This window comes from Amblyomma maculatum, chromosome 6 (assembly GCF_055883805.1).
Source record: "Amblyomma maculatum isolate TAMU_Amacu chromosome 6, ASM5588380v1, whole genome shotgun sequence".
NCBI lineage: Eukaryota > Metazoa > Arthropoda > Arachnida > Ixodida > Ixodidae > Amblyomma > Amblyomma maculatum.
In genome coordinates this window covers 1,144,761-1,167,568 of record NC_139349.1, presented here as the reverse complement: position 1 = coordinate 1,167,568, position 22,808 = coordinate 1,144,761, and the positions used below count along the sequence as shown (strand labels likewise).

Below are 22,808 nucleotides of genomic sequence, written 5' to 3'. Positions count from 1 at the left end.
TCTATTTCGCGACGATGTTACTCAAAGGGGTGCAGTGCTACCACTCACCGACTATTAATCCAAAGATCATGCACGTTGCCACAGCAGTCGGGTATGAGTAGCAGAAGGGCATGACGAACACAGTGGCGCCGCTCAAGCAGAGTGAGAGGTTGTTGAGTAACAAGCAGTTGATCTGCGGCATGTCGGATAGCCAGCCAAAGATCAGACGTCCGATCATGTTCGTGATGCCAATGAGCGAGAGGAGGAAGGCAGCCTTGTCCTTGTCGATGCCTTTGAGCACGGCGGAGTCGGCGATGTACATGAACGGTATGCAGAAGCCCATCATACCCACGATGTTGGAGACACAGACAAGCACGAAGGCCGGGTTTTTGAGCAACTCCATGTCTAACATGTCGGCAAGGGTGTCCGTCATGGAGGCCGGCAGTTGCAGGCAAGGCGGGCAGAATGAGCTCGCCCCGGGCTTGCCGTCCGGAAGATCCACGCCACTGGCTGCGGGAACCGTGTCTGCTGCCGGGATGGTCAGAACACTGGCAACGTAGGAACGGACATCGCCCTGGGACAGACGGTACTCGGGAAGGTTGACCACGCTCCCGCTGTAAAAGATATCCTTGCGGTACATCGGCCGTGCAATATCCTTCTTCTTGGCTTTTTGAATCTGGCGCGGCCCGCCAGCCACGGTCTCTTGGGACACGCGTTTCCACACTTCACCGGAGGTCGCAAGTCGTCCGTGCGGCCGACTCGCCGAGTACACGTATCCACTCGAAGACATGCGTGGAGACGAGCTGTTCCTCCTCATTTCGGTTCCCATGGTGATGTTGGAGAGGCACAGCTTGGTGGCGCTCCTGGAAGACATAATGCCCTTGCGTTTGACGATCTCCTGAATCGCCGACATAGCCGGCGTCGTAGCCGTGGGCCCGCCGTTTGCAACGTGGCCGTTGGGTGCCGGCTGTCCGCTCGCTGTCTGGCTGTCCGGTTCTGAGGGTATCATCTGCGTTGTCTCTGTGGCGGTCTTTTCGTCATCGACAGCGAGTTGTGTCCCTGCATCTTTTTCAGGTTCAGTTGGCGCAGTCGGGGATGTCAGCTGCGTAGGCGACTTTTTCTTGGCGTCGTTCTCCTTTCCAGAGTCCCCGGAATCGTCGTTCTGGTCTTCCTTGGAGCCCATCCGGGACGGTCTAGCCTCCTGGATCGGAGACAGTGTGATGACCGGCGTATCCATGGGCGACTTTCCCCACTGGTCAAGGTAGAGGGTTGAGTGGACGCCCGGCTCGGTGTTTAACAGCAGCTTCTGCCTCTTCTCGATGGTCCCGTCCGCGTGCTGCACCAAGAAGAACTGGCTGTTGCAGAGCGAGTCCTGCCGCTGTCGCTCTTTCTCCTCCCAGATCCGCTGCAAGAGCGGCTTCGTCTGGGGGTTGTCTGAGGCGAGGAGTGGCCGCATGAGGGCCCCAAACACGGCACAGTTGAGCGACAGGCCGGCCAGGATCATGAGCGCCCCTTTCCAGTTGAAGATGGTGAGCAGGTACTGGCAGAAAGGGGCGAACACGAACGCGCCCATGCCGGAGCCACAAACGGCGATCCCTGTAGCCAGAGCACGCTTCTTGGAGAAGTATTGGTTCACGCTTACGATGGCTGGGAGGTAGATGAGACCGAAGCCGAGACCTGCGGGAAGAAAAAAGGTTGTCGTGATGTTTCTGCAAGATATCTGTTATTCAGACGGGCACGGCACAGCATATGGCTACAGCTACTAAACGTAGTACTTTAGTAGCTGTAGCCATCTTAACTCTAGAGCTGTCGCGATGGAGCATGAAATCGTACTGGCGCATACTTTTTCCTCACACATGACACCCGAAGCGAATACTTGCGTTTGAAGCCACCAATGTCGAAGTTATAGCGAAGTACGGCCTTTTCAGTCATGAGTCAGGTGGACGCATATCCTGCTCGCCGTATTCAACTATGCGAGCTTAACGCACTAGTGTATATTCATAAGCGCAACTCAAGAATTATTCTTCTTGCTAGATTTCTCCCGGTATACAAGCATCAGCTTTCAAAAATAAAGAATACAGCGAAGCGTAGCATTGCATGTTCACCTTACCGGCCATGACTCCAAATGTGACCATTAGGCTTCCGACGTCTTGCACGATGGTGCTGAGCAAGAAGGCGATGCACGCCACCACACTGCCGCCGATGCACACCGCCCGGCACCCGTATCGGTTTGTCAAGGCGCTCACCAGGGGACCTAAAATGAAGCACGGGTATCATGGCAATGCTATGCTTGCGGTGAAGGAAATTTACGCGAAAGTGCAGGTGCAAAACATTGTTTCCGTAATATCCCAGAACAAAGAAACACCATTTACAACTTCCTTCGCAGTTGAAAGTGCTGTCACAGAATTTGAGCAGAATGTGACCAAAGAAAACGAATGAACTTCTGCTGAAAAGTGGCACTGCATGCTTCAGTTTGGCCTAGGTGCCACAAATACACAAGCATTCAGTGCCTGTGTTCCTTTAACCGCCATTTCCAGGTATTAAGTTGTTTCCCGACATAAAACGTCTTTACAGCATAACTTTTATAACAGCTGTGCCCTTAACTTACCGACGGTACAACAAAGACTATCAGTCGGGAAAAAAGAAAACTAGCGTTTCCTTTTGTTTATAAAGTGACAATTGCACGCGTATGATCGGACCATAAATTTCGCACTCTGCTACATCTCTGAGGGTGTCAGTTATACGCTATAAAATCTAGATAACAGCCGTCCAAAGCCAATTCTGCTGGAATGCAGTCATTTCGTAATTCTGGCTGGTTTTCAGCTGTTACATCTGCATTTCCTTGAACACCAAAAGGGAGCTAAACAACGTGAACAACGAACATCTTTGTTACTCATTTCATCATATATGTCTTTGCAAAATGATGCAAGCATATTTGCAGAACATCACTGAAACCCTACCGCTAAGCCACCACATTTTCCAGTCTCATGTGCAGTGCACAAAGAATGACTGGGAATCAAGTGAGGTACACACCAGCGCTCAGGTAGCACCCCGAGAGCAGCGATCCAACCCAGGCGACGGTTCCCTTGGGCGCTTTGAAGTGGTCCACAAACTCGGGGAAGAATATTCCGAAGGTGTAAGCGATGCCGTCGACCACCATGTTGCAGAGGAACGAGGCAGCCACGATCATCCAGCCCCAGCCGCCGTCCGGGGGTTCCGGGATGGCGGCGTAGAACTCCTCGGGATCCAGGGCTCCGTCGTCCACTTCCTCGTCCGCGGCTGCCGCCGATGCCGCCATCATGGACACCACCGTCGCTACAAAGAGCGGCCAGCCTTGAGACGAAGGATGTATAGTGTACGGTCGTATTGTTGCAAAGTTGTTGTTGTTGTTCTGCTCTAATGTGATGGCACATACCCACACAGGGGGATCGGCCAAGAATTGGGGTGCAGAGATACTATTAGATTTTCAGATGTATAACTACATCGCAAAAATAAAAAGAAATAAATGCTAGGGAATAGAGAAGGAAATGTAAATATGAAAAACCAAAATATAAAAGAGTAAATACGAACGCACGCAGTAGGAGAATAGTAAGATTTATATGTATAGATTAAAACTTCAAAGCATATTAGCAAGGTAGACGTTTTGTTTCTATTAAGAAGTTTTGAATGGCGTTAAAAACATGCTTGTGGCTGTACCCAAGCATGGTGGCACCGAACGATAATAAAATTTGGCTGCTCAAATTAATACCCAGCTGTTGTAACGGCTTCTCTAAATATCGTTTTCTCATCATGGTAAAACGGCGGCAAAATATCAAGAAATGATCTATTGTTTCCGGGTCCCCGCAGAATGCGCAGACAGGAGAAAGCGCCAAACCAGACCTGTGCATATAGAAATTTAGGAGCGGAATACGACAGCGTAGCCTGGTTAGAGAGACCTCAGTCTGCCTTGATTGACATGATTTCCTATTCCAGGAATACTTGAGATGCAGGTAGTCATCCGATGATAAACTAGATCCAGACTGCGTGCTTAATAAGGCACGCCGCCGAAATCGTGCTGCTGTTATGTACGCTGTTGCCGGGAGGATGTGCAATACAGGGCCATTCAGAGAATCTTTAGCTAGTCTGTCAGCAACCTCATTGGCTGTCACATTGCTGTGTCCTGGTACCCACACTATATGTATGAGGCTCAAATGTGAGGGGAGCAATGAAAGAAAGGTGTTTAAAATTGGCGAATCCATATTCGAAGAAAGCGACAAGCACAAGGAATAAGAGTCTGTAATTACAGCCACTGTTGAGTATGCTGGGTCTAGTTTGCGCAGAGCAAGCACCACCGCCAGCAACTCCGCCTGGCAAATTGGAGTAAAATCCGGAAGACGGACTGAAAAAGCCCAGTCTAAAAGCGGACAGTATATTCCAACGCCGGCTTTTTCAATAAATTGAGAAGCATCCGTTGCTATCGTTATGCTAACGGGAAGACTTTGTAAATGATCTTCTAATAATCCATTTAAAATGTAAGGTGATAAGTGTTTTGCATTATTTGGGAAAATGTCATCATAGACAATTTGAACCGACGATGCACTTACTTTTGTTGGAAGGATGTTAGAAAGGACTACGTGCAAATGTTGTAACAGATTTTGCACTAGAATTACCTGCGGGGTATGAAACCGAGGCCATCCGACTCCAAAAAAGGAGTCTGGCTCGCAACAAAAAATTGATATGGAGCGGTGGAATTGTGATTCATATATTTTTAGATACGTCTGGACAGTCAAGAATTGTAATCTAGTTAACAACGGTGGTATTCGGGCTTCAAGGTATAATATATTGTTAGCCACAAATTTGGGGAGCCCAAGGCATAATCTAAGCGCTTCCCGCTCTAAAAGAACAAGCGGACGAATTTTGTAAGCAGGTGAACCAGAAAATAACACAGATCCAAATTCTATAATTGGGCGGACATACATAACATAAATCATTAAAAGTGCGTCTCGCCGCATCCCAGACCTTGGATTGCTTAACCTGCGCAACATACCCACAGCACGTGCCCCCTTTGCTGCAACATGTTCAATGTGATCCCTCCATGCCAGATGGTCATCGTAAATCACCCCTAGATATTTCAAAGACTTAACTTGAGGAATCATTTCCTGCTTAAATGTTAGAGAAAGATTTACCGGATCCTGAATTTGGAAAACAAGGAACGCGCACTTTTTAACGTTTAATGTAAATCTTAAGTTACATAACCAATTTTGAAGGGAGCTTAGGTACGATTGCGCAGGCGCCTGTTGAGGGATTGAATGTCAGGTGCAGCAGTAAAGAATGCGATGTCATCCTCATAGACATACGTGCGAACCTCCTGATGAGTGGGAATTGAACTCATTAAAATGTTAAAGAGCACGGGCGAGAGAACTGCCCCTTGAGGGACACCTCTGGTTTGTTGATATTTGCCAGAATGCACTCCATTCAATGAACAGTAAAATTGTCTGTTTTGTAGGAATGTAGATATCCAATCAATTAAGTATTGTGGAAAACGTAGAGATTCTAATCTGTGCAATAAAATTCGGGGCTCTACACTATCATAAGCCTTCTCTATATCGAGAGTCACCAATGCAGCAAGCATTTTTTTGCGCCGCGCAAGAAGAATTCGACTCTCAAGGTCGGTATGTGCATTCCATATTGAAAATTTTGCTCGAAATCCGATTTGACAGGGACTAAAAATATGTTTTTGTTCGACAAACTCGGTAACCCGTTTGAGTACGACCCTTTCAATTAATTTTACCAAGTTTGATGTTAAAGATATTGGTCTGATATTGTCCAAAGTATAGCCACCACCATTATGTTTCCGTAAAGGAATCATTTTGGCTAGTTTCCAGTCACCAGGTATCCAAGAATAAATAATTGAGTAATTTACCAATTCTAACAAGGAATTTGGAGACACCTCAAAAAGGATCTTTAACATTTTTGACGTTACTCCATCAGGGCCAGGCGCAGCAGCTGGCAATGTCATTACAATCGAAGAAAGCTGAGAAAATGTAATTTTAGGGACATCCTTAATCGTATATACTGGGCCTACAAACATAGGGGATTTGGGAAGTGTTGACAAAAAAACGCTTTTTAAACCTTTAGCGATGTTTTCTACTGTTTTAAGAGCTTCTTTAGGAGTCGAAACACATGAGGGTAAATTTTCTGAGACAGGAATCTTTTTCCGTGATTTTAAAAACCTGAAAGGTGCACGTCGGTTATTAGATTGTGAAAGGTAATTGAAATACTCAGTATCATAATTATCTTTCGCTTGTGCGACTGTGCGTTTAAATGTAGCTGCAAAAAATTTATAATCATGCCAATTTTTGGGGCACTGGTTGTGAAGGAGTTTCTTCCATGCAGCCTTTCTTCTTCTATAATCGCGCGAACAACCTGCATTCCACCATTTTGTTGATGTATTGCCTTTAGATGCACGTACTAAGAATTCACACTTCTTACGACAGGATGCAATAGCCTGGCATAATGTTTGCGATTTTAACTCCTCCGTAGCCTCAACCACTGACTCAAGAGACGAAAGCAAAAATGAGTGAAACTGGTTATAATTTACGTATGATCTCAACTGAGATGTCGGCGGAGTTAAGCGGCAGTTAACCTAAAAAACAATAGATATATGGTCGCTAGAGGTGCCACCATCAATTGTCGACCAATTTAGTATAGAAACACTAGTGCTGGAAAAAGTTAAATCTATCACAGATTGACTGTGAGCACGTACAAAAGTTGGTAAGCCAGAATTCATGCAGTTAAGGTTATTGTCTGAAAGCCAATCCCCCAGACGCTTGCCGCAGGGATCCGTCTTGTAACCCCACGAAACATTGTGCGAATTAAAATCTCCAGCCAAAATAACCGAATTTTGACAATTAACGAGTAGGTGGTCTAGAGATCTGGTGTCCTGAACACCACGAGGGAAATAAACATTCGCTAATGTAAACGGACTGAACCCTGGAATTTCAAAATCTAAAGCCATTAATTCAGAATCTAAAGTAGAATATTGAAAAGAAATCTTAGCCCTATGACAAAATTTTGAAGAAACTAGAATTAGTAACCCACCACCTCTTGACTGCCGATCTTGTCGGAATGATCGATCATTTTGTAAGTGAAAATGTTTTTCAGTTGTAAGCCACGTTTCTTGCAAAACGATTATTACTGGATTATGTTTTAAAGAGAGATAAGCTAAATCTGTAGTAGCTGAAAGAAGAGATCTACAGTTCCACTGAAGAACTTTTAACTTTCCTATGGTTATGTAATCCGGGCAGCAGCAACAGCCTGCCCCAAAATGTTTTCCTTTGGTTTAGAGCCTAGCTGTTGCTTTTTTGATTTTGCTTGTCGGCGAGGTGATGACGGGTTTGACAACGGGGATCCACTGCGTTTTAGAATTCGCGTATCTGTCTCTCCCATATCTGCATCATGAGCCTCGTCTGACTTGTGGGAATTTTGCATAGGTGATGCGGAAAGAGACTCATTTTGCGAGCAAGACATTGCAGCTAATGAGTGCTGCACTGATAGTGAATGCCCAGGTGCCGTAGGAGAAACCATAGCAGTTTGCACAGTCTGAGAAATGTGAGCTGCCAGAACGTTGGATATGCATTCTGTGACTGTTGTCACAATCCTATCCACCATTTTGGTCATGGTTGCTTCCACAGCAGTTATTATGGTTTTAGACATAGTGGAATCTAATGATGCTCCTGAACGGGCTGACACACCTGCATACCCATGAGCTCTGTCTTTAATTTCTTGAATTGCCTCACGCCTCGAGCAACGTTTGCGGTCAATAATCTCCAGAATTTTCATTTCATGCGCTCTAGAAGGACATTCCAAAGAATTTGCTGAGTGAAGTCCGCCGCAAAGACAACATTTGACATTTTGATCAGAGCATAAGTGTGCTTTATGGGCATCGCCACATTTGCAACCCCGCAAAGTGGATTTGCGCCTGCAGTATGGCCATAACGCCAGCAGTTGTTGCACTGCAGAGGCTTTGATGGTAGGGGATCTACTCTGAATATTAAAGGCCACGCTTTAATCTCCGATGGACAGACTGTGCCTGCAAATGTAGCAATAACCGATTCTGTCGGCACACGAACATTATTGACCTCCCGGCTACAGCGATAGACCGCAACAACTCCTGCCGCGGAAAGAAGGTCAAGGGTTTCTTGTGGACTTAATAAGGAATCAACACCTCAGACTAGACCTTTTGTGCAGGCCAGGTGTGAAGGGATAAAACTGCTTACCTGATGAGAGGCAAAAGTAGAGCATTTTATCAGATCCTTTATATACATAACAGGTCAGGTGAACGGCAAAGAATCCCGCCGCGACCAAACTGGCGCACCTCGGCTATTCCTTCGTAGAAGGAAGTGATTTCCTGAAGGGCAGTTCGAACAGCTCCTGGGTTGTTCATTTTAATGGTGCCCCCATCCTTCGGTACGAGTGCCACAGGGATGTTGCGGACACCGGAGCTCTGAAAAGCTTCCAAGGGCAGATCATCGGTCAGGAGGGAAGCCGACCAAGGGGAGCGCCCTTGGCCGGGGGACTGCGTCGACATTACCTTAAATTGACAACGTCACCGCGTGCGTTAGTCAACCGAGAACAAAAGAAGCACAGGGGAAAGACAAAACCGGGACCAGCAACCCAATACTTAGCCGATCGTCAAGTGAGTGCCTTCGCCTCTTGTTACGTGGCTTTGTAAGCTAATGCATCTTCTTTGTCAGCTAATAACCTCTCTAACGTTGGCTATCCTAGTCCTAAATGAGTGTGAGGTCCCCTGTCAAGAGCAAGACATCACAAGTATACCAGACGAAGATGGTACAGAGAAATGCCTACCAATAAAATTGCTCATATCCCTCGCCGGAGTTCTACAGCTTTTATATCTATTTCTCGCGAATGTAGTCTATTGGTCTTTGGCGTGCAAGTGTGTCTACGTAGCAAAATAAATAAGATATGCTGTTCAAGCGGAAGGTACAGAATGACGTTTGCGTCAGTAGTTGCGAACAGAGGAAAGAGGCCAATGAAATCAAAAGAATTTTTTTGCGTACCCTGTACGAGGAGTTATATAGCCATCGTTACAACCAGTCACGGATGCACAAGAACCTTGATGAAAGGATGATCACGGCTTAAGAGTTAACACCGCTAAATAAAAACTTTATTAAGCCAAGCGTTCACATCGTGGACTCCTTCGTAGGAAAAAGTGCGGCTTAGTCCTCTGCAGGAGTACCGGGAGACAAACTTCGCGCTAGGCTTAGCAAGTAATCAGCCTAAACGGCGTATTCAGCAGAGATAAAATCATTTCCTAACGTTCACACGCACCTCAAGCCAAATATCTGCTTGCACTATATTTAAAATTAAAAAGAAATGTTATTAAAGTAATTTAGCCTAGGAACAGTGGGGAACATAACGAAGCAACTTTGTTTTCCGAGGGATAGTCCATGTTTATGGCCATACAGGTACACAGTCTAAGTAGTTCCAAGTTATCAGCATGCTCGCAGTTGGTTCTGTATAAAACTGCTGGCAGATGGTGGCACCTTGCTATCCTCCAGGTAATTCGGAGAACTCTGTGAAGTGTTTGATCTGAAGAGAGCACCTGCTGTTTTCTTGAGTGCGCACACTTTGTACCGCGCCCGAAGAGCAAAATAACGGCAGAGTACCTGATGGCGGAGCTGCGGGCGGCAGTACCGGGCCGTTGTCCGTGGGCGAAGGGAGGCCGCTCGGCGGGCCATGTGGTGCCGCCGCCGCTGCTACTGTGGAAATGGTGGCCGCCGATCCGAGGCCAGCAACACTGCCGGCCAGGGAGGGGCTCGACTGGAGCTGGCATAGGGTCTTCGAGTCCAACTCCTTGGACATAGACTCTACGCACACGAAAGAAAATGGACAGAGCAAGTACATTAGTTGGTTCCTCGCTTACGGACAGAAGTGCGGTGAACGATCACAGACTCCGGATCATATCTGATCGCAGGTTGGATTGGGTTTTTGGTGCTAGTAAAAAGACCGTCGTCGCCAGTCATACATTTCTGCATAAAAAATGTGCCGTGCGAAAACGTATTTAAAATGACAACTCAGCATGTACTTTTGACTAGGTACTCAATTTCAGTCGGCTTTTGCACTTTTGCACTTTCTCGCAAAACGATTGCGCATGATGGCCTACTATTTTTCAACGCAGAAAAGCGGGTAAATCAAATCTATGATTAAATTCTGATTGATTGTTAAATTGATGGACTTCTTTTTTTTATTTATTTTGCTAACATAACAGGGACAATATATACCGACAGTGCAATAAATGACTTGGTTCTTTTATGCTTCAATGCAACATTCTGTGCCATAGAAAATGATATCGACAAAAGCAGTTGTTGGGCAAGTTGGTGTTTTCGATGATCATAACAGGGACAATATATACCGACAGTGCAATAAATGACTTGGTTCTTTTACGCTTCACCCCGCCGGGGTGGCGCAGTGGTTACGGCGCTCGACTACTGTTCCCAAGGACGCGGGATCGAATCCCGGCCTCGGCGGCAGCTTTTCGATGGAGGCGAAAAGCAAGGCGCCCGTGTGCTGTGCGATGTCAGTGCACGTTAAAGAACCCCATGTGGTCGAAATTCCCTGAGTCCTCCACTACGGCGTCTCTCATAGCCTGAGTTGCTTTGGGACCTTAAACCCCACTAAACTAAACTAAACTAAACTAACTTTTACGCTTCAATGCAACATTCTGTGCCATAGAAAATGAAGATCGACAAAAGAAGTTGTTGGGCAAGTTGGTGTTTTCGATGATCATAACAGGGACAATATATACCGACAGTGCAATAAATGACTTGGTTCTTTTACGCTTCACCCCGCCGGGGTGGCGCAGTGGTTACGGAGCTCTACTACTGTACCCAAGGACGCGGGATCGAATCCCGGCCTCGGCGGCAGCTTTTCGATGGAGGCGAAAAGCAAGGCGCCCGTGTGCTGTGCGATGTCAGTGCACGTTAAAGAACCCCAGGTGGTCGAAATTCCCGGAGTCCTCCACTACGGCGTCTCTCATAGCCTGAGTTGCTTTGGGACGTTAAACCCCACTAAACTAAACTAAACTAACTTTTACGCTTCAATGCAACATTCTGTGCCATAGAAAATGAAGATCGACAAAAACAGTTGTTGGGCAAGTTGGTGTTTTCGATGATGCATAGCTACCGAGCAATAGACGGGACAAAGATGAAGGACCTCCTTCGACGCTTTAACCAGGAAGAAAACCTCTCTGCACGGATGGTATGCGAACAACAAATACTTATATGAGGTTCAGTGCTTGTCACATATACGCATTCGCTCGAAGAGTTCATTGCAGCGGCCGCCATGTTGCTATCCTCAAAAACGGTCCGCAGCAACCAATAGTGCTTGAAGCGCATTTGTCAGTGCAAAAGAACGAAGGCTGATAAGCGAAGTGCAGCGAGCAAGGCCACTTGTCCAACGGATGACCGATCTTCGCAAAAGTTGAGCAAAGTGCCGTTAAGAGGTAAATGGGATAATCGGCAGAGGACAAGAGAAAGGTGCTATCGCTCTGGTCTTACACGTGCATTTTAAGTGTCTCGTAACACGACCCAACAGGTGGATATTTCCTCTGGTAATGTATAGAAGAGCGACAAAGGCGCTATCGTGGAGCAAGTCTGATCGGGTGGCTGCGCCTAACCGCTTTCGAGGGGCACCTTAAAAGAGCTAGGGTGCTTTCCGTCGGTCCGAGCAGCGTTAGGTGCCTCAGGTGACTCGAACCTTTGAAGAACACGTGCTGTTAGCGCTACGCCGGGAATATGCTAGATAAGGATGTTATTCAAGAGCGTACAATCTCGGGTGACCGCTTTACGCATCTTTTTCTTTTGCCTATCTGCTGAGTCAGGTACGCGAAGTAGTCGCGAGCTCCTCACTCCGGCCTCTCCGTATGCATGTTTACTTGCTGGTTCCAGGGAAGAAAGTCGTGATATGTATCGCCGCAAAAACGCTTGCCTGTAGAGCGAAGTACGTGAAAGAGAATATAGTAAGCCCCACGCCCGCCCGAAGTGAAATTAGAGAGCGAGGACAGCAACGTGTCTTTCAAGAGAAACGTATCGTTTCTGAAAGTTAATGACATGTTTAACTGTATTGAAGCTTCATCTTTGGAACTGTTAGTTGTGTTTTAAGTTCACTCTTTCGAGGTACGCGTCTCGGTTACGCACGAGATGAAAGTCAAAGTTCTTGAGTGAATTCACTTGTCAAATATGAGACCGTATTGCCACCATAACACACAAATGGTTCAGTCCTTCGACAGACTGTGAAGGGAGGTAATAGCCCCACAATATCATCAGCGGCACGAGGTTATACCTTCGTCTCATACCCGAAACGACCGAACCAGCGCTGACAGCACTGCTTCAGGTCCCTCCTAATTCGTCTGCAAAGCACCGCTATGCAAAATTAAAGGCTTCATACAGTTCCATTCAAACAACTTCATTTTGCGATGGAGTAGAACTATATTTCACCAGGTGTCTGAAACAAGTGGTGAGTTTGGCCGCTTTCTTTATTCCGCCAAGCTCAAAATTGCCCGTCGGTGAATAGCTATATGCAAGCTTTTACTTCGAAATGTTTCAGTAAAGCCACTATAAAAACATGCGTCCAAGTCGTTTCGGGTATGAGACATAGCAGTTGTAAGTATTCGAAGCGAACGCGTAGCCGGAGTCAAATTGTTGCATGCGCGATGCCAAAAAACTCCGGAAGGCACGGCTTGCCGAACCACGTGCAACGAGGCAGAAACGTCCGATAGTGCAGGCTTCTGTTATCCCTCTCAGTGTCGATCATCATACGTGCCACAAATAAATTCAGCTCTTGCACCACCACTTTTGCCATCAATACAGCGACAACGCTGGACTAATGCAAGCCATCCAACATGCACTGCTAACGCCACTACAACCAACACCCCCCTATCAGCACACATGACGGCAATCCTAACGAGGCACACACACATTGGACATGACTCTCTAACCTGAGGAAAAGGATCCCCAGCAGGGGCTCCATGCAAAAATTTTAGAACGCCAACATTTTGCAAGATCGGAGACGCAGGGCTGCGGCACAGAGGTGCTCTGTGGATATGGACTCATAACACTGCTGCGCAGAGCACTCCATAATATCCCTCCACAGCACAGTTGCAGCGCACTGTCTGTCATCAAGCCAGTCGTCCACGCGACACAGCAATCAAGAAAGGACAGTTATCCGGTTACGTTATCAGTCGACCTAACGATAAAAGGCAAAATAGTTCACCGAGCCTCTTCCTGGATTCTGGCGCGAACTTCATGTCGATGGAGGTGAGCGGAGCAGGCAGCGGCGGCATGCGACAAATGAGGGATCGGCTGTGGCAGCACCACGCACCGCACACGATCACCGCGCCTACCGACGAAGGAGCCCTTGGCTGGCCGCTCCGATGGCCTGGCGGCTGAAAGGAGCGTCGCGAGGGAAGTCTGCACCTTATATGTGACACCTCTCTCAAGGCATTCCTCGGCGATAAGATACAGCCTTGCCTAATAATCGCGGTGCAGGCCGTGCTCCGTCTCTGACAGTGGAGTAGGGGGTGCTCTCGTATCCACTCTCTCGCGAAGATCAGCTTGCGAAAACTCCGCAAACGTGGTCTCGACGGCTGCTAGTGATGCTCGTTGGGCGATTGAATCGCATACACCAGTGACACGAATTTCTCGCCACAATGCAGGCTCGCCTAATTGCTTCTGCTTTTCCCCGAAGCTCGCCCACTGAGACTTCTAGCGGGTCTGCTGCCGGGCGCGTGGAAGTTTTCCTGTATCCACATAGGGTGATCCTTGTCGCAAAGAACCGATGAGTTACAACAGATTGCTTATGGAGTTACTTCCGCCATGTTAACAATTCGTTAATACTCGTAACTATGCTTGAAGGAGTGTTCCGCTGCTAGTACAGTGTTTTCATTAAGTGTCGCGTGTGCAGGCATGCTTGTGTGCGTGTGCGCCTGTGTGCGCGCCCCAGGCGTGCATGAAGGCGTCAGTGCGTGCTCGTGCGCGAGACGTCTAATTGGTTTTCGCCAAATTTGGAGCGGCTGTATGCATTTACTGTAGCACGTTCCTATGTTTTATTTATTATTTTGACATAGTTTTAATTTACTTTCATTCTTCTTCTTTATAAACATTTTATCACTATTAAACATTCGGCTTGCAAGTTTCGCTCCCTATGCGTCTCCCACATGCACCTAAATGAATGAATTTGTTCATTGAATCGAGCCGGTATGATATTCATTCAGTACATGGATAAATGCACAGTCACAAGAAAACAAAAGCGCCCGTATACGGTGATCTTGCGTCCTTGATTAACAGCACGTTATTCGCCTATTTACAGACTACTAAGTGCCTTAAATTGAGCACAATTAAATGTACCCTCGTGTAGCAGACACTTTGCATCTGTTGAACACGATTACCGCAATAGATATAAGTCAAGCGATTATGTGTAATGAAACGCATTGACGTATATATATTTCTTGAATAATTTGTTTTGTTACTGGCAATAAATTTTCAACGATCTCCCCTACTTTATCTGCCCACTTGTAACACTCGTTATCACTAAAACTGCAACAGTTACTTCCAGAGTAAAAGTTGTTTGTATCTCCTGCCGCTGTTTGCAAATGCTGTTGGGCACTGACACCATTGTGTGTTAGTAGTCGAGGCACGTGCATATATAATAATCGGCTGTCCCGCTGGGGCCGCATCAGCTTCGAAACCCTATAGATATCTAATCATTGCTTTGCTTCGTTTATCTTATCGGATGCTTACTTGCGCGTTTCGCTCTGTGCAGCAACGATATCTAAGTAAATATATTTTTTTTCGATATGTCGTCACATTGCTGCACAGCGACCGCACGGTCAGGCGTGCGATGTTCATGCGACCATTTCTTCTAGCAGAAGCACTGGGGTGGGGGGGGTGGGGGGGGGGGGGGGTGGAGGTAAAGCGCACGGCTCAGTTGCACAGAACGTTTCGATCTGTGCTCCGGTACTATGCGCGCGCACACGCACGCACGTACGCACGCACGCACACACACACACACACACACACACACACACACACACACACACACACACACACACACACACACACACACACACACACACACACACACACACACACACACACACACACACACACACACACACACACACACACACACACACACACACACACACACACACACACACACACACACACACACACACACACACACACACACACACACACACACACACACACACACACACACACACAAGATTAAACCATCCTGAAGCAGGCAGCAACGCCCTCCTTATAGAGAGCACTCAACACAAAGTACAGTGCCAAGATAAAAAACCCTACATTCGTTCCCGTAAGGGCACTCATCGGCAGAGATAAATATCCGATGTAATTTTCTTTTCTTTATATGTTGCTGACCGCAGCAGTCAAGAACAAACCGGACTCTTCTGGTTCTTGTGCGGTAGCACACATACTTAGAAGTGCACTGCATGTTCTCACAATGCAGATGCGTTCTAACCGCTCTTTTTAGCAACGACCTATGGCTCCCGTTACGGGAGTTCATGCACGTGTCCGCTATCTTCACAATTCCGCAAGGGACATTCGTGCACTCGCTCGCTTTCCGAGTAGGAGAGGATATATCAGGGGATACTCGACACCCTAAATCTGGAACGAGGTGGGAACAACTGTCCCGCTATCGACTACGGAGTGTGCGGTCGCAGTAAATGACCTTCAAAGCAAGCCCCAGAGCGTGGGCTGAGTAAACAACAAGCTCATTAACTTTGTGTTCCAACATAGTTCGCTGAAGCTTTGACGACACACGCCCACGCTTGGAAAGTGACGAAGAGCGTCCATTCTCATCTAGCACGAAAACATCGCTGACACAACGCCTATTTGGCTGAATAAGAGTTTTCGTGAAATAAACAAATAATCAATAGATCACTCAATCAGCCAGCGAGCAATATGGAGTGTTAAACCATTTTCATTTAAGAGGACGCGTTGTTTCATGGAAATGAGGGTTTACACAATTTTGCGCGCGTTTACACAACTTGCATATATTACGGCACGTTACTAAAAACATATTTGGTAGGAAGTGGCTGGCATGCAAATACTATTTTACTGCCCGAAAAACTTTTCTTTTTTCTGCTCCCGAGGATGACCTCGCAAGATTATTCACGTAGGGCGATATTTCAACTAATTTTTTTTTTTATTTGAGTAACAAAATGTACCAGGAATAGGTTCAGCCACTCCCAAAGTAGCCCAAAATGAGCAAAATTTCGCGGACGCTTGAGCTCCGCATTTAAGGGAATGAAGTGACAGCGTTATTCACTCCCATGTGTGGCTCCCCTAGCGGATTATCCTTGACGTTCATGAACTTTACTACTCCCCTAATCACCAGGTGTCTCCATTGTCGCGTACATATTACTGTCGTAAGCTACCGCAATGTGTGAAAAGCCACCCGACGTAAACATAAACCCCGCTTTAACACTACCCGCGTTGACTGTGGGGAAGAGTGCCTGATTCGAGACCAAAGGGAACATTAATTTCCATCTCACTGTTCCATCTCAAAGAAGCTGGCCGATTGGAAGGGCGCTTCCAGCTCAGCCATATCACGTGTCCTTGTGACGTCACACAACCCGCCAAACAATCAATGTCCGGGCATGTCACCTTCCTGCATGAGGGATGCTTATGGTGTTTCCCCCACAACGACAACGCCGTCGACGCAGATGCCGAAGCCGACGCCGGATTTTCTGGAGAATGAGCCATCTAGGTTGACAAGTTACAAACGTAGTTGCCTATCCTTAGAGCTCCGCATCAACTGAAACCTCCTGCTCATGTGACGTCTGATCACATAAGCCAAGATACGGCTTTGCTAATGTCGGTGCGTGCAGGCCGGATTGGGTCGAACAGCTGGACACCACAACTCGTTAGTAATTAGGCCGGTTAAAACGGGAAACGTGGCGATACTGAGCACACCATATATGTGATAAACCTAATGACTTCTCAACTCGAGAAAGGTCAAGCCAGCAGGAAAAACGAGACTATAAACGTTGCAAACCACCGTTACAGCACGACCTCAATTGTTTAATTGCAGCGGTTCCCGCGCCTGGTTCGTGGAGCCCATATCTCGGCAAACGTTGCACGTGTTATGTAGGCCACGAGCTTAAGGCACTCATTAAAATGCCAGCTGATGCTACACCATGACGTCAGATGTGTACTTACATAAGTAAGGATAAATATGCATTCACGTACCTGTCGTTTGACTTTCATATCATTGCCGAATTAATTCACTCGTGTGATTCGTTCAGAACTGTTCGCCGATATGCAACAGCAATGTCGAAGAGAATGAATAGCATAAAAGTATAGCACAGTGAAAGTATGCCAGAGTATACAGAGAAAACCAAACAATTGTCGAAAGGTCGGGATCGCATAGAAGGTTTGGGTCCCTCTTAAAGCTCGAGCTCTCCGCTAGTAATTGTTGTATTTCTGTTAGTGATACGATGATCCCACTCACCGCACATCACCGCAGCTAATTAATGGTATTTTCAGCTAGTTGACATCTGTCAGGCATCAGCGGTAAAACAACCTGACGTATTATTGCGTACATCCCACATGTGACGTTTTGTGGAGCAAAGCCACTTGCTTACGCCAACAGAGTGCTGCGCTGCTGCAAATGCATTGTTCTTCTATATTTTTGTAGTCCTTCTCTCGCAGTATGAAACAAACACGTTCTGGAGAATGTTTCTTCTTTTTTTATTTTTAGGAAATGGGTAACATTCAGAACTGTAAAACTACAACAAAACACAATGCCCAATGTACTCGCAAATTTGTATGCACTGGCAGCCCCAGTGTTCGAAGGAGTTGTACATTTGGCAGGCCGGAGGCAAAATACCTGTCGCGCTTGTCCGACACCGTGTTAATCTTGCTTAATCTAGCCTCCGGAGGCATCTCGTTAAACGTGCGCGCGTACCGTGCAGGGGAGCGCGTAATATGAACGTACGATTACTACTTCCGTCCGATGCACGGCGCCTGCTGCTCAACGACGTCGCGTCGTCAGAAAGGGCAGCCTAACTGCACCTGTTTTTGGCACCGTTGTTTCGGGGGCGTTTCCGTTCCTAATACAGGTCTTGACGTCACTTACGTCCCTCCGAGATCATGTGTGCGGCTCTCATTAATAAGTGATATGCATAGGACGTATATGTGAAACACGCAAGCTTATGGAGAAAATGACTATATGTTGATCGGGTATTCCAATCTGTAAACAAGTTATTAAATAGCCGAGTAGTTAAGTATCACGTATTCAAAACATAAAATTTGTCATGAGCTCATTCAGTAAACAGCAAAAAGAAAAAAAGAACACAAAAATACATATTTCGGGATTTTATCTTACTTAATCAGTGCAGATATTTATTTTCATTATTTAACTGTGTTAGATTCTTCTCAATAATCTCTTACCTTCCGGGTGAAAAACGCATGAACTCAATTTTAGCGATCAGCTATTCATGATTAGCTCACTGCACTTTACAGGCCATTGAGGGGGAACAATGAATGGTTCATCTGCTGACAGGAGCTTAAAAGAGCAGCGTAGATGTCATTGTTTGGCATATTAATTAAGATATCTCCAGCGTAACGCGGCGTATTTCCATACGCGTCTGGCTTCTGCCGAGGCGACATGTTAAGTACGGCAAGTCAACGAACATCTTTACTTCAGATTAACACTACCGGCTTAGGTAGCCGCGGAATGGAAGAGAAAAATCACTATGCCCTCAACGAAGAATTTCGCCGCCACTTTTGCACTGAAGTTGATAATGTCTTAATTGCCTCTCTCGTCCAAAGGAAATATATCTGAAAAAGGAGAAAAATTCTCCTTCTCCTTCCTTCCTGTACAGCGTCACTGCTTTTAAACGCACGTTTCTTTTTTCTCTCACATTGTCACTGCCTTTACATAAAGGACTTCAAGAAGATGTGGCGCTATTTTTGGACCTCCTTCGTTATAACCTATATTAGGACAACTTACAGAGGCAATAATAAAATAAAGAAACTGAGCAGTACTCGGAAACGTGGAGTCGCTGTTGACGTCATACCACGAAGTATGAAGGCTACTGGAAGCTGCGCCGGCTATCTCCCCCGCCTATGACTTCCACGGGAAAAGACAGCGGATGCAATTTCCTGGCACTCTTTGCGATCCTCTACCGGGCTGCTCGTCATTCTGGCGGATGCAAAAGATGGAGCGCCTATAAGAGTGCACTGGTATCGGTCTAGAAAGAAGCTGGCGCACTTACGTAGCACATCATGCACGTATCTTTAACGATAACTCAAGAACGCCTACCTGTTCAAGCGCTGCTATATGGCATATTTTGACGCCCTTGGTTTTCGAACTTTTTTCCTCGCCGTTAATATTTTACTAACAGAGCGCGATGCATATTTCTAGATCACTACTGAGTTTCCCCCAGGCGTCCATGCATGGTGCCCCTTGATAATTTTAAAAATCTCCGACTTTCAGTCTCGCACACTAAATGATTCGATGGGCCTTCTTTTCCAGTTCCAAGTTACTCCTTAATGACATTTATTCTCTGACACTTGTTCTACACTTTGAAGTAAGAGCATAGTCACACAGGACTGCTTCTTCACAACTTCAATTAACCTGCAATTAGATATATTGATATGAGGCTTCGGAGACAAGAAGAATGTATATTGCTGAGACCGGAATCACAGAAACTTCGGATGTTGCATATCAGATACAAGGCGTCCGTTATGATGTCGATATCATCATTGAATGCATGTCATCAGCAAGGCCTCGATGGGAATCGCCAGAGCCTTCCTCAAACTTAAACTTGCATGAGTCATTCAGCCATCCCGCTGTGCTCACAGGCTCGGCACCCTTTCGACAGTGACCTATGCAGATGGCTGGCCGCAAGAATCTCACTTGCAATGAAAGCTCACTTGCTCGCGGCATCTACTCCGACAAGTGCTCTTTGCAGCGCTGTGTTTATCTCTACCCGGCATTGCCAACCTGCGAAAATAAGTTGTTCTTTACCACAGGCGAAAACGCTTTGGAATTTCAATCGCGCTAGACTACTAAGCAGACTCAGCTGAGTTATCTCACTGCACTGCGTGGCGCCAATATCCAGCCTCCCCCCCCCCCCCCTCCCCTTCCCCTTCTAGAGCAATTTGCTAGCGCTCTTCGAGTAGGGGTTAAATATAAAAAGGGAGCGTACCGTGCGCAGATGAGACCCTTAAAAGCTCATGCGCCATAACCCAGACTTATCTCTCATGAAACAACCCACCTCTCGCGAACACCTACGGGGATCCTAAAATAAGGTGCGCAGAGAGCCAGCGGCGGGTCAGTCAGTCATTGCGTCGCCAGACAGCAACACGCGCCGTGTTTTCCTGAAGCCGAGAGGAGAAACAAGGCGCGAGCAACGAGGATAATCACGAACTGGCTCGATCCGTCGTCGTCGTCATATGCAGTGCTGCCGATAAGCGAGCGTATGGGTTCGCTTACAACGCGTTCTCTTCGCACCCAGGATGTGCACAGAGTTGCGGACCCCGCATACAACCGATCACTGTCGAGGGTGACCCTTCACTTTTATTCCAGAAGGGAGCCGAGTGGCCTGCCATAGGCTATTTATTGTGCCTATGAACTAACGCGTCACGTCTCGTACAGCCTACAGCTGCTGCAAACCATTATGCTCAGCAGCCAATGTCACAAACACTGCTAGGCGGATCATTGCTCATCAGGCGACGGTCTCTGAACACTAGGCCAAAGGGCCGAGATCCAGCCGCAGGAGCACATTTCCAAGCCGTTGAAATCCACAAGTGTTTATGCTCTATGCGATGGCAATGCACGTCAACGAACCCCAGGCGGTCAAGCTAACTGGGAGCCCTTCATTACTGCTGTGTATTTCTTAAAGGGCAGCTGCATCACTTTTCGGGAATTTCGCGATATTAAAGGATTCAAATCTACATAGGCTGTTAATAATGCATGCAAGGTCGTTTTGCGCTAGCATTCAAACTGATGGCGTAATTGACGATTAAACCTCGTACTTCTCACAGCACTGAATTTCTGCGGAGAAGCTCGGTGATGATGTTACGGACGGTAATATTTCTGATGCTCGTTGCCTTCGCCCACATCCTGCTGCGCCTTTTCTGGCGGTGCTAATCAACATTTCTAAGGCTTTGTTTTTATTTCTTTCAACCAAGAGTGTCTATGTAGGAAACGCACCGGTACCGTAAATGACGTCATCATGCGTCCCCCACCCATCGCTGTGCAGTGCGGTGAAGTCTGATAGCTGGCACGGTTTTAATCGCTAATTGCGCCAATGTTTCAAATGCTAGCGTCAAGATATTTCGCATGCTTGAAGTGCAAGCTATAATCATTCAACTGCTCGAAACTCATCTAAATATAAAACAGGTGCAGCTTCCCTTTATTGTGTGTACTTTCACTCCCTGCTTCACCCCTTCACTCACGGCTCAAGTGTCTGCGACGGCTAATTTCCTTTTGATCCTGAAATACTTCCAGTTTCTTCGGAAAGCATACTGCAGAGCAAGGCCTGGCACAGTTGTCCACAGAGCCCGGAGTGAGCAAGGCACCGCTCCGGGCGTCGCCGTGGCGCGCTGGCTGTTGTAATTGCCTGTCTCCGGGTGCGTGTTAACGTTAGCAACGCGCGCTCATTAGGGTCTTTCGCAGGCAGGAAAGGCGGGTGGGTGCAACACACGTGCACGGAGATGATGCGATTGCGAAGCTTTTGCGCATCGACGTCAGCTTGCTGTTGCGGGCGTTGTGTTCTGCGCAGGTTCTGCGAACAGTGCGTGCATGGGTGCGCCGCCGCGCCGACCTCGGCGACTGGGGACTCAACAAGAAGAGATTTAGGAGGCGCGATGTTGTGTTTCTTTTGCTGTAGCGGCAATTATAACTTTTTTTTCTTGCTGAAAATCAGCCATTGAGAAGGGGAACACGAGCACTGCTTGCAGCGACCGTCTTTCGCTCCAGTCACGCAATCGGGAACGCCCGCCATAGGGTTCCTGCACGCCGCTTGAAAGTCGACAGGAACAGCTCGCCTTGTCGGTCTTCGCGTCGGTCTTCGCGAACATGTGAAAACATTCTCGAGGACCCTGCCTTGCTAGACACAGAATTGCATTAAAGGTTCCATAGAAACCGTCGTACAACGTATTATTAACTTCTAGGCGGGTAGTTAGAACATATGATCTGGATGTTTCTTTTAAAAACATTTGTTCTCGGTAGCTAGGCCGTTAGCGTTGAGGAACTGCTTTATCCTTGGATCTTGGTGTACCCTGCGCATCCAGCGGGTCACGAATTTATGCAATTCAAAGCGTCAGCCGTTCGCGATATGCGGTTACTGCAGAATACCCGTCGTGCAGTAGCACACAAAAAAGACTCGGCGCGTATGCGGCACTCACCAATATGAGGAGATAGCTTACGGCACCGTGACAGTAGGTACAATTATAAGGCTGGTTTCTACATCAAGGAGCGGCCCACCGCCAGGAGTGAAATGGAGGGTTGCCACACGCAACGGCAACGCGGTGTCCGTCGCCTTCCCTCGAATGTCGTAGAGAGTAGAGTGGTCGGCCAAAGAGAGATGCTGCCAAATTGACGAGGAGGAGAGCACCTGCAGGAGCGCCAGGCAGTCTGCCGCTGCTGTTCCCATTCCAAGGTGCCGTTGTCTTTCGTTGCCAGCGGCTACGTCGCGCGCTTAGCGGTCACGCCCTCCTCGCACTATTGCCAGCCCTGAGGCGTCGGAGTAATGCCACCGCCTCTCGTGGAATGCAGCCGCCAACCTC

At 47.3% G+C, this 22,808-nt stretch overlaps 1 protein-coding gene and 1 long non-coding RNA gene across 5 annotated transcripts in view; one reads left to right on the top strand and one right to left on the bottom strand.

Moving 5' to 3' along the window:
- Positions 1-3,053, top strand: part of LOC146184934 (uncharacterized) — a 179,879-nt gene extending 176,826 nt beyond the window's left edge. The window contains exon 4 of the long non-coding RNA XR_014707953.1: positions 2,975-3,053. This is a non-coding gene — a long non-coding RNA (uncharacterized LOC146184934). The remainder of the gene's footprint in view (positions 1-2,974) is intronic.
- Positions 1-22,808, bottom strand: part of LOC146184933 (uncharacterized) — a 91,012-nt gene that overhangs the window by 5,805 nt on the left and 62,399 nt on the right. For 3 of the 4 annotated variants that reach the window (XM_084605906.1, XM_084605904.1, XM_084605907.1), the window contains exons 2-5: positions 9,648-9,848; positions 3,013-3,294; positions 2,090-2,233; positions 49-1,656 (exon numbers count right to left, since the gene is read on the bottom strand). In XM_084605906.1, the coding sequence (XP_084462032.1) occupies positions 49-1,656; positions 2,090-2,233; positions 3,013-3,294; positions 9,648-9,848 (2,235 nt within the window). Of the gene's footprint in view, positions 1-48; positions 1,657-2,089; positions 2,234-3,012; positions 3,295-9,647; positions 9,849-13,251; positions 13,366-22,808 lie in introns of those variants that run through there. The other variant, XM_084605905.1, reaches the window with a different exon arrangement.